General features: G+C 39.7%; 1 protein-coding gene across 1 annotated transcript; it reads right to left on the bottom strand.

Moving 5' to 3' along the window:
- Positions 1-5,602: 5,602 nt before the first annotated feature.
- On the bottom strand, positions 5,603-12,630 carry htra3a (HtrA serine peptidase 3a; the record flags this gene model as incomplete). The annotated part of the gene is made up of 10 exons (XM_083929726.1): positions 5,603-5,771; positions 6,640-6,735; positions 6,922-6,970; positions 7,071-7,121; positions 7,624-7,738; positions 8,787-8,819; positions 8,929-9,141; positions 11,009-11,231; positions 11,473-11,578; positions 12,207-12,630. 10 exons carry the CDS (start codon positions 12,628-12,630, stop codon positions 5,603-5,605), a joined length of 1,479 nt encoding a protein of 492 aa, XP_083785852.1.
- Between the last annotated feature and the right edge of the window lie 1,729 nt (positions 12,631-14,359).

A 14,359-nucleotide genomic window follows, 5' to 3' on the forward strand; every position in this document is an offset into this window, starting at 1 on the left:
TCTTTTTTGAAAATAATGATGTTTGGATTGACTTAAAGGCTTTTGAATGATAGTGGAAAGACAGAGTATCAGGGAAACACTTAGTAAAAACAGATCATACTTTGCCGGGAATGCCTGGAATTCCAGCCTTCATTAAATCTTGGAGAGCTATACGGCCTTTGGGAAATGAAACATTCTGTGTAATAGCTGTCATAAAGATATACCTAGACTATCCTTGCATGTACAGATCTGTACTTGTATGTATAAATCTATCATTTGTTGAGATGGAGGCACAGTATAAATTCCAAGCAGAATACTCAACACAACAACACATGGATCGAATTGACTTAATGTCCAGTTGTGGAGCCTTGTATGAGATGTTTCCTTTAGTATTATTCAAATGTTATGGTTGCATGGGTGTCTGTGTGTGTGGTGAGTAAGAATACTTTTTTCACTCTTCTCTTCTCTTCTCTTCTCTTCTCTTCTCTTCTCTTCTCTTCTCTTCTCTTCTCTTCTCTTCTCTTCTCTTCTCTTCTCTTCTCTTCTCTTCTCTTCTCTTCTCTTCTCTTCTCTTCTCTTCCCTTCTCTTCTCTTCTCTTCTTTACCCATTTCTTGCCCAGAGTACTTTTGGTCAGTAAGGCGCTGAGTCATACATTGAGAGTTGGATTCCAGACAGATGGAAGTAGTTAGGCTTGTACTACTGTAATGCCACAGTGTAACAGGATTTCCTTTTAATTGGGTCCAATCTGTCTATAGCTCTACTGCCATGCCAGATGTCCAGGCCTGTGCCTCCAAAGTTCCTCCAACTCAAGACATACTGTGAACATATCTCTTGAATTTGCTGGAGATGAAATTACATACTGTAAATGTACGCTTTTGTATTTTTTTCTTTGAATGTTTTCTAGTCTGGTGTTATTTACTACCTTGACTGTTTGAGAACCAGCAGGCAGATTCACATCCAAACCACAGTGGTATAAGAGGCTCAGATTTTTATTGTAAGCAAAAGCAGTACCAAAGTGAAGAAATACTTATTTACAAGTAAACGTCCTGCATTCAAAGGTTTAGTAAGTAAAAGTACAAAAGGTTTAGCATCAAAATAGACAGATCAAGACTGGTCAAGACAGATGTCCGTCTTCCATAGAGCTGGGTCTCTCTGACGTTCCTGCCTGTAATAGGGAAGGTTTTCGTTGCCACCGTAGTCAATGGGGCAATTGTTGGGTCTATGTAAATCATATTTAAGTCATAGAGTGTGGTCTATACCTCTTGTATATCTTTAATGATATATTCTGCTGCTGGCAATCATGGACAATCCCTCTCACTACTCATATTCGTATCAGTATGTATATTATACCCATACTACATATCCCATACATATCATATATTATATCACATATTGCATGTACATATACATATAAATTAGTATTTTAGTTTAGCATCATCCTGCCACTGCATGTTAATCTTAATATATTGATTTATCTTGCTTTATCTCGTGCTTATGTCTAAGTGCCCATATTCCGTTCTGTGTTTCTACTTATTTCTTATACCCAGATATTTTTATTTTTTTCTATTGCATTGTATCATATTCAGTTGTACCAGATTGCTATCTATCTATCTATCTATCTATCTATCTATCTATCTATCTATCTATCTATCTATCTATCTATCTATCTATCTATCTATCTATCTATCTATCTATCTATCTATCTATCTATCTATCTATCTATCTATCTATCTAACTATCTATCTATCTATCTATCTATTCATGTGTAAACATCACTTTGATAATGCAGCTATAAAGTCGGAGCTAAGTTCTACTTGACATACTTTATTTAGCCCAGTGCTAGCTATACCTGAAAACTGTATTTAAGTACAGTACAGTACTTGAGTAAATGTACTTTTTTACTTTTCACTACTGCCAAAATGGGTGTGTAAGTGATTTTTTTATTAATAGAGATTACCAGCTTGGTATTTGTATCAGCCAATAGCAGAAGCCTCCATCTCAGGTTAATTTGAGTGGCACATAAAATGCACAAGTGTGTGTTTGTTTGCAAACAGCAGAGAGCAAATTAGCATCCATTAAGAGCTGCTGATGGCACTGAGAATGTCACCAGGATCTGCGGTCATGGATAACTCACAGTTTGACATTACATAGGGCATTATGATGGCGCCCTACTATAAATGTTTCTCAGTCTTTATCTCTTTCTCTGAATGATAAACAAAGCATCATGAGAACATGTGACTGAGCTGAAGGTCCATTATTCCTTATGGATGCCTTTCCTAGAGGGCTAAGGTTCTTGAACCATACTTAAGCCTCTTCACGGCTGTAGAGCTGGGATTAAATCCCTATCCCTGAACTAATGCTACCCTTAATTTAGTATTCATTTAGAGTTTAACACTCCAGAACTAATAAAGCTTAAATAATCTGCTCTATTACAAATTGTCTGGGAGGGATTTGATCAAATTTGAGTGACAATGCTAGCAATATAAGGAACAATACCATAGCTGTCATCAGAGTTTAATTCAGAAGTTGCTAAATCCTGATTGATACACAGAAATATGTGAAATTCAGCCAACTTCAAATCTAGATTAATATATATTAAAGATATCTGAATACATAGTCTGTAGTCAACAGAACAAGATTATGGTATTAGAAGTGTTCTGGTTTCCGTTCGTAGTCTGCGTAGTATAGACCAATCCAGTTTGAGCAGGCTTTGTTTGCATGCAGGTAAACAGTGTGTGTGGAGAGCAAAAGAGGTGAAGTACATTGGTCGAAATGCATTCTAAGAACCATTTGGCAATAGTATGATGACTATTTAGCCTTTTATTAGCTTTTTTTAATGTAAAATGCAGAGATGTGTTTATAGAGATTAGCAGAAATGCTCTCCGGCCTTAAAACCCCTACAAAAAATAGCGTTGCAGACAGTAAACAATGACTGGCACACAGTAGAGGAAGTCTTAGAAATCAGCTGGCTATACCAGAACCCTAGAAATATTTGCCGTTGCCGCCAGAGGCTAAATGGTCACCCTAGTCGATAGGTTCCAAGTAAGAGCTCAGATAAAAACACAAATACTGAAAGATCTCATGTAAAATAATCTAAACCGTTCTAACTTTGGCAGATAATTGTGCAAACTCAGCTAATGTTGACTGGTAAATACCCATGTCTTTCAAACTCCACACCTCCAACTTGTAATGCAGGAATTTGAAGTCTCCACACCCAAGCCAAGATAACCCTGATGACATCATCTGAACATAAATAAGTGGAGCAAAAGTATACACATGAGTCTATAAATTCATACCATAATCTTCAGTGATGTCTGGATATTGCTGTAAATGACATTGAATCTAAAAATGTGTAGTTGATAAACATTTCAGTTTGGTGAATATGGTCATTATTGGTCACCTCAGCATGCGTCATTCCATTTGTAATAACAGTCCTTCTTCCAGTTTGAGATGTTTAACAGTGCCCTCTACTTAAGTTTCAACATTAGAAACCAGAGCTATATGTGGACTGCTCCAGCAGCTACACTTCACATACTGTATACAGTAGTAGCTTTATAATCTGGACATCAGTTGCCACGTCAGGAGAAAATGATTGTGCCTAACATGCCATCTAGTGGTCTCTTGGGGAATCATAATTTGGGTTTGATTTAAACTTGACTTGACTCCCTATGGCCTCTAGATGGTGATACATTCATTGGCCTATGGCTTGAACAGGGCCCTATGGGAAACATTCTGTATATATTGCATTGTAGGTTAATGTATTTAAAGCACACACATATCTCTAATTATAGAAACAAGCGGCAGTGTGAGATGTTCACATTCCAGCTCAGTGACACCATTTTCATTTTGTCTGGACAAACAGCACTAAAGGAGTAGACACTATGTCTTAGCAAGACAAGGAAACACCACTCACACACTCAAACAACTGGGTCAGTGACACACACACACACACACACACACACACACACACACACACACACACACACACACACACACACACACACACACACACACACACACACACACACACACACACACACACACACACACACACAGCTAAGTCTCAGAGGAGCACATAAGGAAAGAGTCCTGCTGGGAGGTATGGTTATAATTTGTCTCTCATTATTCTCTCAACCCATTTCCCATTTTTTCTCGATGTCACGAAGCCCATTGGGGACTTTATCGAGACGATAATGTACACTTGAAAATGAAAATACAAGTCTTCAAAAGCATTATAATTGTCCACATACTGTATGTATGTTATTTAATAAAATGCAATATAACAATTTGGATTTTATTATATTCATGTGGGCATTCTGTGTACAGTGTGCGCTGTAGAGGTGACAATATTCATATGTTAATTTAAATTTGAAAAGTAAAATGTAGTATAAAAATGTAACCCTAATTTTTCATTTATGCAAGTGATTTTAATAGCAAAATAAAATTGCAAATTTCTGACAATTTGAAATTGAAAATGACATTTGACTTTTCAAGTGGAAAATTTTGAATCAAATTTCAAAATTAAAATGCAATAATATAAATTTTCAATCTAAATATGTAAATGCAAATGTAAACAACGTAGTCTTATTTTCCATTTGTGCAAGCATTATTTAAATCATAATTAAATGGTAAAAAAAATAAGTTTACATTGTCATTCCAATAAAGTCCCTTATGGGCTTCCATATTCCTCTATCTCACTCTCATTCTCATTCATTTTTCCATCTTCCTCCTGTCTTTGTGTCAGAGCCAATAGTAACATGGCACAGTCTTTATTCAAATAAGCAGGAAGGATTGTCTGTCTGGGTCCAGTTTATGAACTGCGTTCACGCAGACACATGAGGTAGGGTCATTTTTAGGTAAAGTCATCATGGGAGGAGATGTCTGTGCAAGCCGATGGTAATAGGAGTAATGCTATATAATTAGATGGTGTCATGTCAAGCCACCAAGAAGAGAGTTTGCACTGGTGAACTTTAGAAATTGGAATGAATTTCAAAGCTGTCATTAGTTTCAGGCTACACTTGGATTATCTAAGAACACCAACAGACCCACATGGATTTTCTGTCCTTAACTTCAAGGTTCAGAAAACGTTATGCATGAGGATTCCATTACCAAAACCGGAGAGGATAAAAGTGACTGTGCTCAGTATGTGTGTGCGTGTGTGTCTAGGTGTCGGCTTAGATTTGTTTAAATTAGGAGAATGCCTTTCCAAGGCAGAGTGGGAGGGAGGAGGTAATAAACAAAGGAGTTGAACCTGCAGTCTGTGCAGATGGACAACAGCTGCTGAACAGACAAACACATACCAGTGCACGGCTTCTTGTTTGGGAGCTTTTTTATTCTGTTAAAATGCTTTATATCGTACACAGTGCGATAAGTTTTACTCTGCAGTATTTTGAGTATTGTGACTGCTGTATTTATTTAAGAGTCAGAATAATAAATTGAGCAAATCAAAACCCATTAAAGAAAATATACATCATCAGACAGGTACAAACTGCAAATAATTGGTAATGTTTTACCAGAAATTACTTCACATAAGTTTATATTTCCATATATGGCTTGCAGTAAGTTTCCTGTGGCCAAACTTTGATGCCACTTGCCTGCCTGGCAAATGACCAGTCCTTTTCTTCAATGTTCTATTAAGTGAGGGTGGATGTTGAACAGTAAGTCATCGTTGCCTCTGCGAATCTCCAGCAGGAGAGGCTGGTCACGCTGCAACACCTCATGGACGTCTTCAGTGGTCTGGACTGGTTTTCCATTTAGTTTGACTATAACGTCACCTTCCTTAATCCCTCCACTAAAACACAGAGAACGAAACTGTAGTCAGTGATGACAATAGGGGGCCAAGTTGTAATGTAGTCTGTGCCAAACACATGACTGCATAGATTATGTAACGAGTCAGCACTTATGTAAACTGATCAATTTAAAATATTCCCAAAAGTCCACAAATAAACAGATTTATGGAATTTAAATGTCCCAAATTCTGCTCATTTTCCGGCTCATACTTGTATTTTGGGTTTCTACAAAATGTACATAAAACTCTGTCTGAATATCCCTGCATTCACCCTCTGAAACGCTTTGTTTTAGCTCCTGTCTCTTTAAGAAACCCTCCCGAAAAAGGTCAGTCTGCTCTGATTGGTCAGCATTTCCAGTTCTTCAATATCTGCGTTCTCAGCATCTCTGCACCATCATTTCATCCGGGGAATGAATATATAGTCACTGTTGCAGCACTTTCTACCTGTATATAGTATAGTTGTGACATCATAACTGCACAGAAGTCCTGACGGCTCATTTAAAGACACAGTTTCTGAGTACAGTCCGTGTGCATTTCTCTGTGGATTGAGTGTTTTGATACTTTCACAGTATTCAAACAGCACCTCAACCTGTTCTACAATTAAAAAAAATGTAAAAAAAACTCCGTAAAATTCTCACTTTTTACAATATGGGACCTTTAAAAAACACCAATTTTGGAGTGCTACTTTGATGAGTTTTGGTCTCATCCCTGGAAAGGTTTCATCTGTACTCTCTCTGTGCTGTGTGTGTGTGTGTGTGTGTGTGTGTGTGTGTGTGTGTGTGTGTGTGTGTGTGTGTGTGTGTGTGTGTGTGTGTGTGTGTGTGTGTGTGTGTGTGTGTGTGTGTGTGTGTGTGTGTGTGTGTGAACATACTTTTCTGCTGCACTGTCAGGTATGACCTGTTGCACCAAAACTCCGCTGCTGACCTCAGGAAAGTCTGGATTGTGACATTTCAACTCTGCTACTAGACTGAGACATACAAAACACAACAATACCAATATCAATATTAAAAAACTTATTTTGAGATACCACAAAAATTAGTGATGAGTAAGTCCATCATCATTGAGCTAAGTGCTGAATTAAATGTGTGCTGAAAATGCATTGTATCAACAAGTTCTAAATCTAAAATGCATGTGTGGGGATGTAACAACTCACGCTCTGGTCACAGTAAGCATCCTGATGCCTAAAAAACCTCTCTTTACTTCTGACACCTCTGGAAACGAAACAAAAATATAAACAAATTCTTGGACAAGGCAGGCATAGCAAGTCAAAACATGTGACACTCGTACATCTGCAGCTCTCACCTGCATCCGACTGTGGTTCCTCTGTAAGTCTTCTTTGCACTCTTGTCTTTTCTGTCACAACAACAACAAATGGAATGGGATTTACTGAGAAATACTAAGATATAACCCCATTCATAGGCTAGGATTATATTTGTTACTACAAGCCTGTGAATATCCTAATTTTCCAGGTCATCGTTATCCCCAAAGCAATTTCCTTCAAAAGCAACTGGACTTGGTTATTTGTCTAGGAAGACGTTTCACCTCTCAACCAAAAGGCTTCATCAGTTCATGTATGCATCTGACCAGGCTGGGACTGGTCCAACTAACTGGTGTGGAGATCCAGGTATTTAACCTCTCACAAAGCCGATGATGTCACTGAAACCCTTTGTGCTTCAAGTGCCAACGACCGTTGTTAGAGTGACAGTTGTTACTCACAAGATGCGTACATGAAGTGATGAAGCCTCTTGGTTGAGAGGTGAAACGTCTTCCTAGACAAATAACCAAGTCCAGTTGCTGTTGACTGAAATTGCTTTGGGGACATTTGTTACTACTGAAGTACTGTTCAAGCTCTGACCTTTGCTGTGTTTGGTCTGTGACTCTGTGAGGAAGCGGCTGATTCTGTCTGAGGGTATGGCGAAGGAGATCCCTGCTGTCACTTTCAGAGTGTTGATGCCTATCACCTCGCCGTCCTGCAAGAAACGCATACACATGTACAAACAAGCACAATACTCAATATTAATAGGCTACATTCTCATTTTGTTTACTACCAATATTACATACAGGAAATGTGTCTACAGTAGCAATATTTTATACAACTGTAAGCTAGAAATTTCAACTAAATTGCTGTTTTGTTTTTACTTTGTTCATTTTATTTCAGTAGTTCAACGAATTGCAGATGTGGGCAGAAATTCAGAGGTCTGGGACTAAGCTGTACCTGTATCACTCTTGACTTGGTCTACAAAATACAGTATAAAGATTTTTAAAAGTCCTTTGTGTGTTTTTTATGGGATGTTGATTCTTTGTTGTTTGTTGCAATGGATGATTTATTTTAGCATTTGTCTTATGTCGTCCTCACCAAAAAAAAGGACATCCTTATGGGTCAATTTGCAAGCAGCTTATCACAAAACATATTAACATTTCTTGTTAGGTGGTGATCTCTTGTTGTGGCAATAATGACGAGAGGAAAGTAGGAAGTCAAGTGACAGTAATAAAGAGTGCCAAGTCCAAGATCGAACAAACACAAGACTTTCATCCGAGAGGCCGCTGCTTGGGTCCCATGTGAAACCAAAAGTCACTGTTTTTTTAAGATCTCAACCATGATCTCTTCTTAGACCTAACCAAGTGGTTCCATTTCACAATGCCAAACAGAATGGTAATTTAGGTTTAAGGACGAGTTGTTTTCTCATGTAAGAAGTTTGTTATTGTCATATGCAGTACCAATATTTCAAATCAAGTCAATCTTAATCATACTGACCAAAATCTGACATTTTCACAGTAGTAATATAGGAGCAGAATGAGTAGCAGGACAATTGACAATTGTACTGTATACATTTGCAGCTCAATCTGGTTACTTATTAATACTACTAACTTACTTAACTTATTTATCACTTATTACTCGTTTAATCTATATATATATTCTACTTAAACATAATACTAATAATAATACAACATTGTGGACCTCTGAGAATCTTACTGAATAATCCTCAACATCAAACAAGTCATCACAACACTACTCACCAAGTTAACTAGAGGTCCTCCAGAATTCCCATACTACTCACAGATCAGATGAAATATGAGACAGACACAATTACATCAATGATTCTGACACATATGCAAACAACCAAAATACATACAGTATACAACAAAAAAATCTGTGTTTGTGTGTGTGTGAGCTCACATTAATAATGGCGTCAGTCTGGATGTAGTCCATGTCTGAGTCCTTGATGCCCAGCTCCTTGCCGTCTCTTTGAGCGGTGCTGACGATGCCGGTGGTGACGGTGTTCTGCAGGGCGAAGGGGCTGCCAATAGCAACCACAAACTCCCCTGGTCTCAGATCAGATGAATGGCCCAGCGACAGCACGGGGAGCTTCTTCTGCTCTCATGTGGAGGCGCACAGATCAAACATAGCCACACAGATATGACCGACATGTCAGATGGAGACATTGTGGGCAATTTGTACGAAGAGAAAAATGCAAAGGACGAGGGACAAAATAAATCTGAATAATAGACAGACAAAGAGGGAAATGACGAAGACTTTAAATGCTTACAAAACTGTCCAAGTATTTGAGATATGGGTGTGAGAATACACACATCAGCGAAGTGTCTCTGAGTCACAGAGCTGGTGTAAAGGAAAGTATGCCCGCTATGAATGTCTAGCACAAAACCGTTGGCACCGACGCAGGTCAGGATGTGGGTTCTTGTGCAATAGCGCAAAAATGTTTTTGTATCAGGGTCAAGAAATGTCTGGAATCAATTTTTTTTTAAATGCCCCATATTCTGCTCATCTTCAGGTTCATACTTGTATTTTGTGTATGTAGTAAAACATGTCACATGTAATGTTCAAAAATAGTTTATTTTTGTCATACTGTCTGTCTGAATACACCTGTATTCACCCTCCATCTGAAAAGTTGTATTTCATACTTCACTCTCAGCATCTCTGCACCATCATTTCAGCTAAGGAATAACTGTAACAGCACTGCAGCAGCACTTTCTACCTTTATATAATATACTGTAGTTGTGACATCTCAACCGTACAGAAGTCCTGGCGGCTCGTTCAAAGACACAGTTTCTGAATATAGGCTGTGTGCATTTCTCTGTTGATTTAGTGTTTTGATACTTTCACAGTATTTATATAGCACCTCAACCTGCTTTATAATTAAAAATAAGACTTTTTACTATATGGGACCTCTAAAGGTTCTCTGTGTAACTTTCAGAAAACTGTTGTCATTAGCGATACGGCTGCCGTTACTGAACAGCAGTGAGCATCCTGTTGCTCAGATTCCCACACTCGCACACGAGACAGTACCGACCAAAACAGGGAAACAGGCATCATGTTAGTATAATGCTGTAAAATGAATTACAATCATATTTACAAAAATGCTGAGCAGTAGTCGAGGCACAGCCACCTTAGGTTTAGGTGAGCTAGCCAGCTTGCTATAACCGCGCTGAACTGCATAGACCTGGCTTTGTAATGTTGGCTGATAAGGTCATTTGCAAGCGGGACACGCCAGCCAGACCAGCTCCAGGAGTCTGGATGAATTAGCTGACGTTATCCACTCAAGGCACAATGTCAGCTAGTTAACAATTCATCAACATTAGCAAGCAAGCCAACATTAGTAACATTAGCAGCTAAAATATATATTACAATATATTTCATATGTCAAGTGTTTCCTTTAGGATTTTCATCAGAACTGGGGGAAAAAGATTTTGTTCTACCACCACAACAGAGTCTACACACGCTGTGCCTCACTCACAGCAACCCGGCAGCCAGCCTAAACCACAGTACCGGGGGTCTGATCCTGGGTCAGACTACCCACCGGAGCATTAGCTGCTATTACAGGAAAGCCGCCAACCTTAGGTCCATCTCCGGGCCACCGCTGTAAAATGTATAGCCGTAAAACAGCATGTGTGGCCAGTTTGTTTGTTGACGTGCAGAAGCAGACTCCATTTAGATATCACTGTTGGCTGTATGGGGAGCTAAAGAAAGGCGATGAACCTGAGAGCACGCAGAAGTCAGTCCACAGGGTGTCATAGACAATTAAGAAAGTCGGGGAAGGCCTCAATTTTTAAGTCACATAACGACCTGTTTGTCCACTGGCAATAAAAGATGATTAATACATGTAAAACATCACACACAGGACCTTTAACATAGATTTCAATTTGGATGAAGAGAGAAAGGGTGAAGGAAGTGCTTGTGATTTTGCCTGGCCTGGCTGTATATGCATCTGTGATCCTTTCACCTGAGGATGGACCTTGATCGTGGCGATGTCTGACTTCCTGTCTACATCTCTGACCACGGCATCGTACGCGTCGCCGTCATGGAGCTGCACCCGTAGCTGGGGCCTCCCTGTCCCCGTGGCAGCTGGGGTTACCACATGAGCGTTGGTCACAATGACACCTGAGTGTGTCACAATGAAACCAGAGCCACTGGAGAGACGCATATGGCGACCAAACAGAGGATGTCTAGAGACAGACAGAGGAAAGAAGCAGGGAATGAAAAACAAATCAGTATAAGTTGAAGTTTTAGGCTATTAAGTTTCCATTTATCACTTTCATGGGCACTGAGAGGGTTTACGACAACACATACCCAAATAATTACATAAGAATAATTACAATTTTAAAGCTGAAGGGACAAACTTCTGATTGTTTGATTCATTGTTCCACGGCTGATGTGTCTCTTAAGCAACACAAACACGTGTCCCACCTTATGAACAGTTCAATGTGGACAACAGCAGGCGCTATTTTCTCCACTACGTCAGCGATAAAGTTGAACTTGTAGCGAAGGCTGCTGGGATGGACCAGTGGACGACCTGGACATGAAGAACACACACGCAGTTTTTTTTGCTTGAAATATGACTAAAACGATCAAACGATTATTAAAAGCTAAGATAATAAGATATTAGTCCCACAAAGAGTACATTTCCTTAATACAGCAGCAAATTGGATAGCAAACATAGAACAAGCATCAATAAGAAACAATAAATAGAAATATATAGACAAATATGAAAAATATAAAGAGAGGGAGATTTAAAATATAAGAATAACAAGAACAATATAAACAAAATGTTTAAATGTTTTAAATGTACACAAAGGCACAGAGGGAAATATTAGTATTGCGGCTCTATTTCAGATATAGTTGTGTGTGCCCACCACCCTATTGTATCAGGCAGATGATAAACAAAATAAAACATTGTACAAACACCTCAGCATTAAACTACACAATCTAAATCAAGACACAAGCATCCACATTAGTTTTATTTTGTAGTGATTTGATAACGCTGGCACTGTTAATTATTATTATTATTATTAATTATTAAAGCTACTACACAGCGCTTATAAACCATATTCACCACATTTATGGTGCATTTCAGATGTTGTATGAGTTTTTATGATCATGTGTTTTACCCAAACCCCTCTGACCGTCCAAAGCTTCCCTACCTGCGCCTGGAGGTGCACAGGGTCCTTTGTGCGCTTGGCTAACTGCGGCTCTCCCCTTCAGCTCAGCTTTCCGGCTGACCGTTCGCATCTTACACACATTACCGTACGTTTTCCCGTCACTTCCACACACTTCATGCTCCATCTTACACCGGCAGACCCCTTTGGAGCCCCGCCGCCTCCCCGCAGCGAGCAGCTTGCACTCCAGTCCGTCCCCGCAGGGCAGGTCGTTTTTACGGCCGCAGGGGTCTCCCTCACGCGGCGCACACACCAGGCAGCAGTTACATCTATCCGGGACGTACCCGCCGGGACAGCTGGGGCTCGGACACAAGCTCACATCGCAGCGGGTGGCGCACTTGTCAGAGCGCACAGCTCCGGTGAAGTCGTGCGTAAAAAGGAACGCCGCTGCAAGTAAAAGTAACTGCATTGTGATCAGTTTTGACCGCGCGGAGAGCTCGGGTGGATTTGATTGATTCCTTATATTTTAAATGTCTATCCAAATGTTTCTGTGTCCAGACCCTAAACTAATCCAAAAGTGTATAGGCTACACTCTCCACTGGTCACTTCACTCCTCAGACCTGTGGTGCTGTTTGAAAGAAGACTGGGCCTATGGAGCGCGTGTTCTCAGTCCTGTGTAGATTGGAATGCCAAGTCATCAGTGCCTGCATATATTTGTGATCGTAGTCTACATCACTCAGGCTCTGTGGAGTGAACCCAGAGCCTGAGAGGCGCACTGGAGCCGGGGGGCCACTTGATGTGAAACTGATACTGAGCACCATCTAGTGGGGACAAAACACATAACAGCACCATTTTAAATCAGCCTTTTAGTAACGACTTTGCCTACTCTTCCACTAGCCTATAGTACACAGCAGTTCCTCTCTTAAGCAGGTATTGGCCTTATATCGTCTAAAACCAGATTAGGGTCGTTAGTTTGCACTGTATTTGTGAATAACATGAAACATGCGCGTGAAAAGGACGTCTGATTTCATTATAAGGCATGTAAAAAACAAAACCACAAAAAGTTATTGTTTTATTAATTATATTACTATTTAATTACTCATTCAAAAATTGAAATGCCTCTGCTCTTACAGGCAGAATAAGTAATAGTTGCTCCAGTGTTACAGTTTTGTTACGCTCCCTGCAGGCACAGCAGGTGTTACAGCTGCATTTCTTACACCATATCAAATGAATGAGGGCTGAGTCCCATTTAGTCCTTTCCTTAGTGTTATTAGTAACGCCCATGCTTTTGATAGGATGACAAGTTAAAATGTGCTGTGAAAAGGTCTGTTGTGTTGACACTTGGCTCCTGCATGTGACTGTGAAGCACCAAATGTTTCCTGAATTAAAATGCAAAAATTCTACAGCACTTATAGTGCCATCACAATTCAAATATAGTCAAGTTTTACTTATCATATGGCTGTTGTTAGCCCTTATGCATTGTTTTAGAAGAACTGTCAGTCAATCAGAGTGATAGCAGGTTCCAAATACTGCATTTTAAGAGATCACAAATTGTATATTTAAAGGTCCCATATTAAGAGAGATTCCCATGTCTTTTTTTATTATAACACAGGTCAAGGTGCTTTATAAATAATGTTAAAGTATGAAAACGCTCAATCCAAAGAGAAATGCATACAGCCTAAACTGTGTCTTTAAACGAGCTGTCAGTTTAAGGCTGCTACAGTCCTTCCCCGGCTGCATTACAGAGTAGAGATGCAGATGTGCAAGACCCCAAAGCATGGACCAATCAGATCAGACAGAGGGTGAGTATTCAGACACGCAGTTTGAGAAAAAATAATGTGCTTTTTGAACATTAAAGCATGCAAACGTGTTCTAGTAGAAACCCAAAATACAAGTATGAACCTGAAAAAGATCACAATATGGGACCTTTGAAGTTCAGCACAGGGAATATTTTCCACATGGTGGCAGTGTTAAGCTACATGTCTCCGTACGTCTTGGTACTGCTGACAAAGACACACATCATTATTGCAAGTTGCAACACGCTTTCACATTTTATTTCCTCTCCAGATGTGTGCTTCGCCTCAGTCAGTATATGCGGCTGCCGCCTGTGTCTAAACGGATGAGTGTGTGGTGACACGTTCGACTACTTCTACCAGTGGCAGAAGGGGCATACTGTGGAGGTGGGCATGCGTTGGTGC

The sequence above is a fragment of the Echiichthys vipera genome (assembly GCF_963691815.1).
Source record: "Echiichthys vipera genome assembly, chromosome: 2".
NCBI classification, from domain to species: Eukaryota; Metazoa; Chordata; class Actinopteri; order Perciformes; family Trachinidae; genus Echiichthys; species Echiichthys vipera.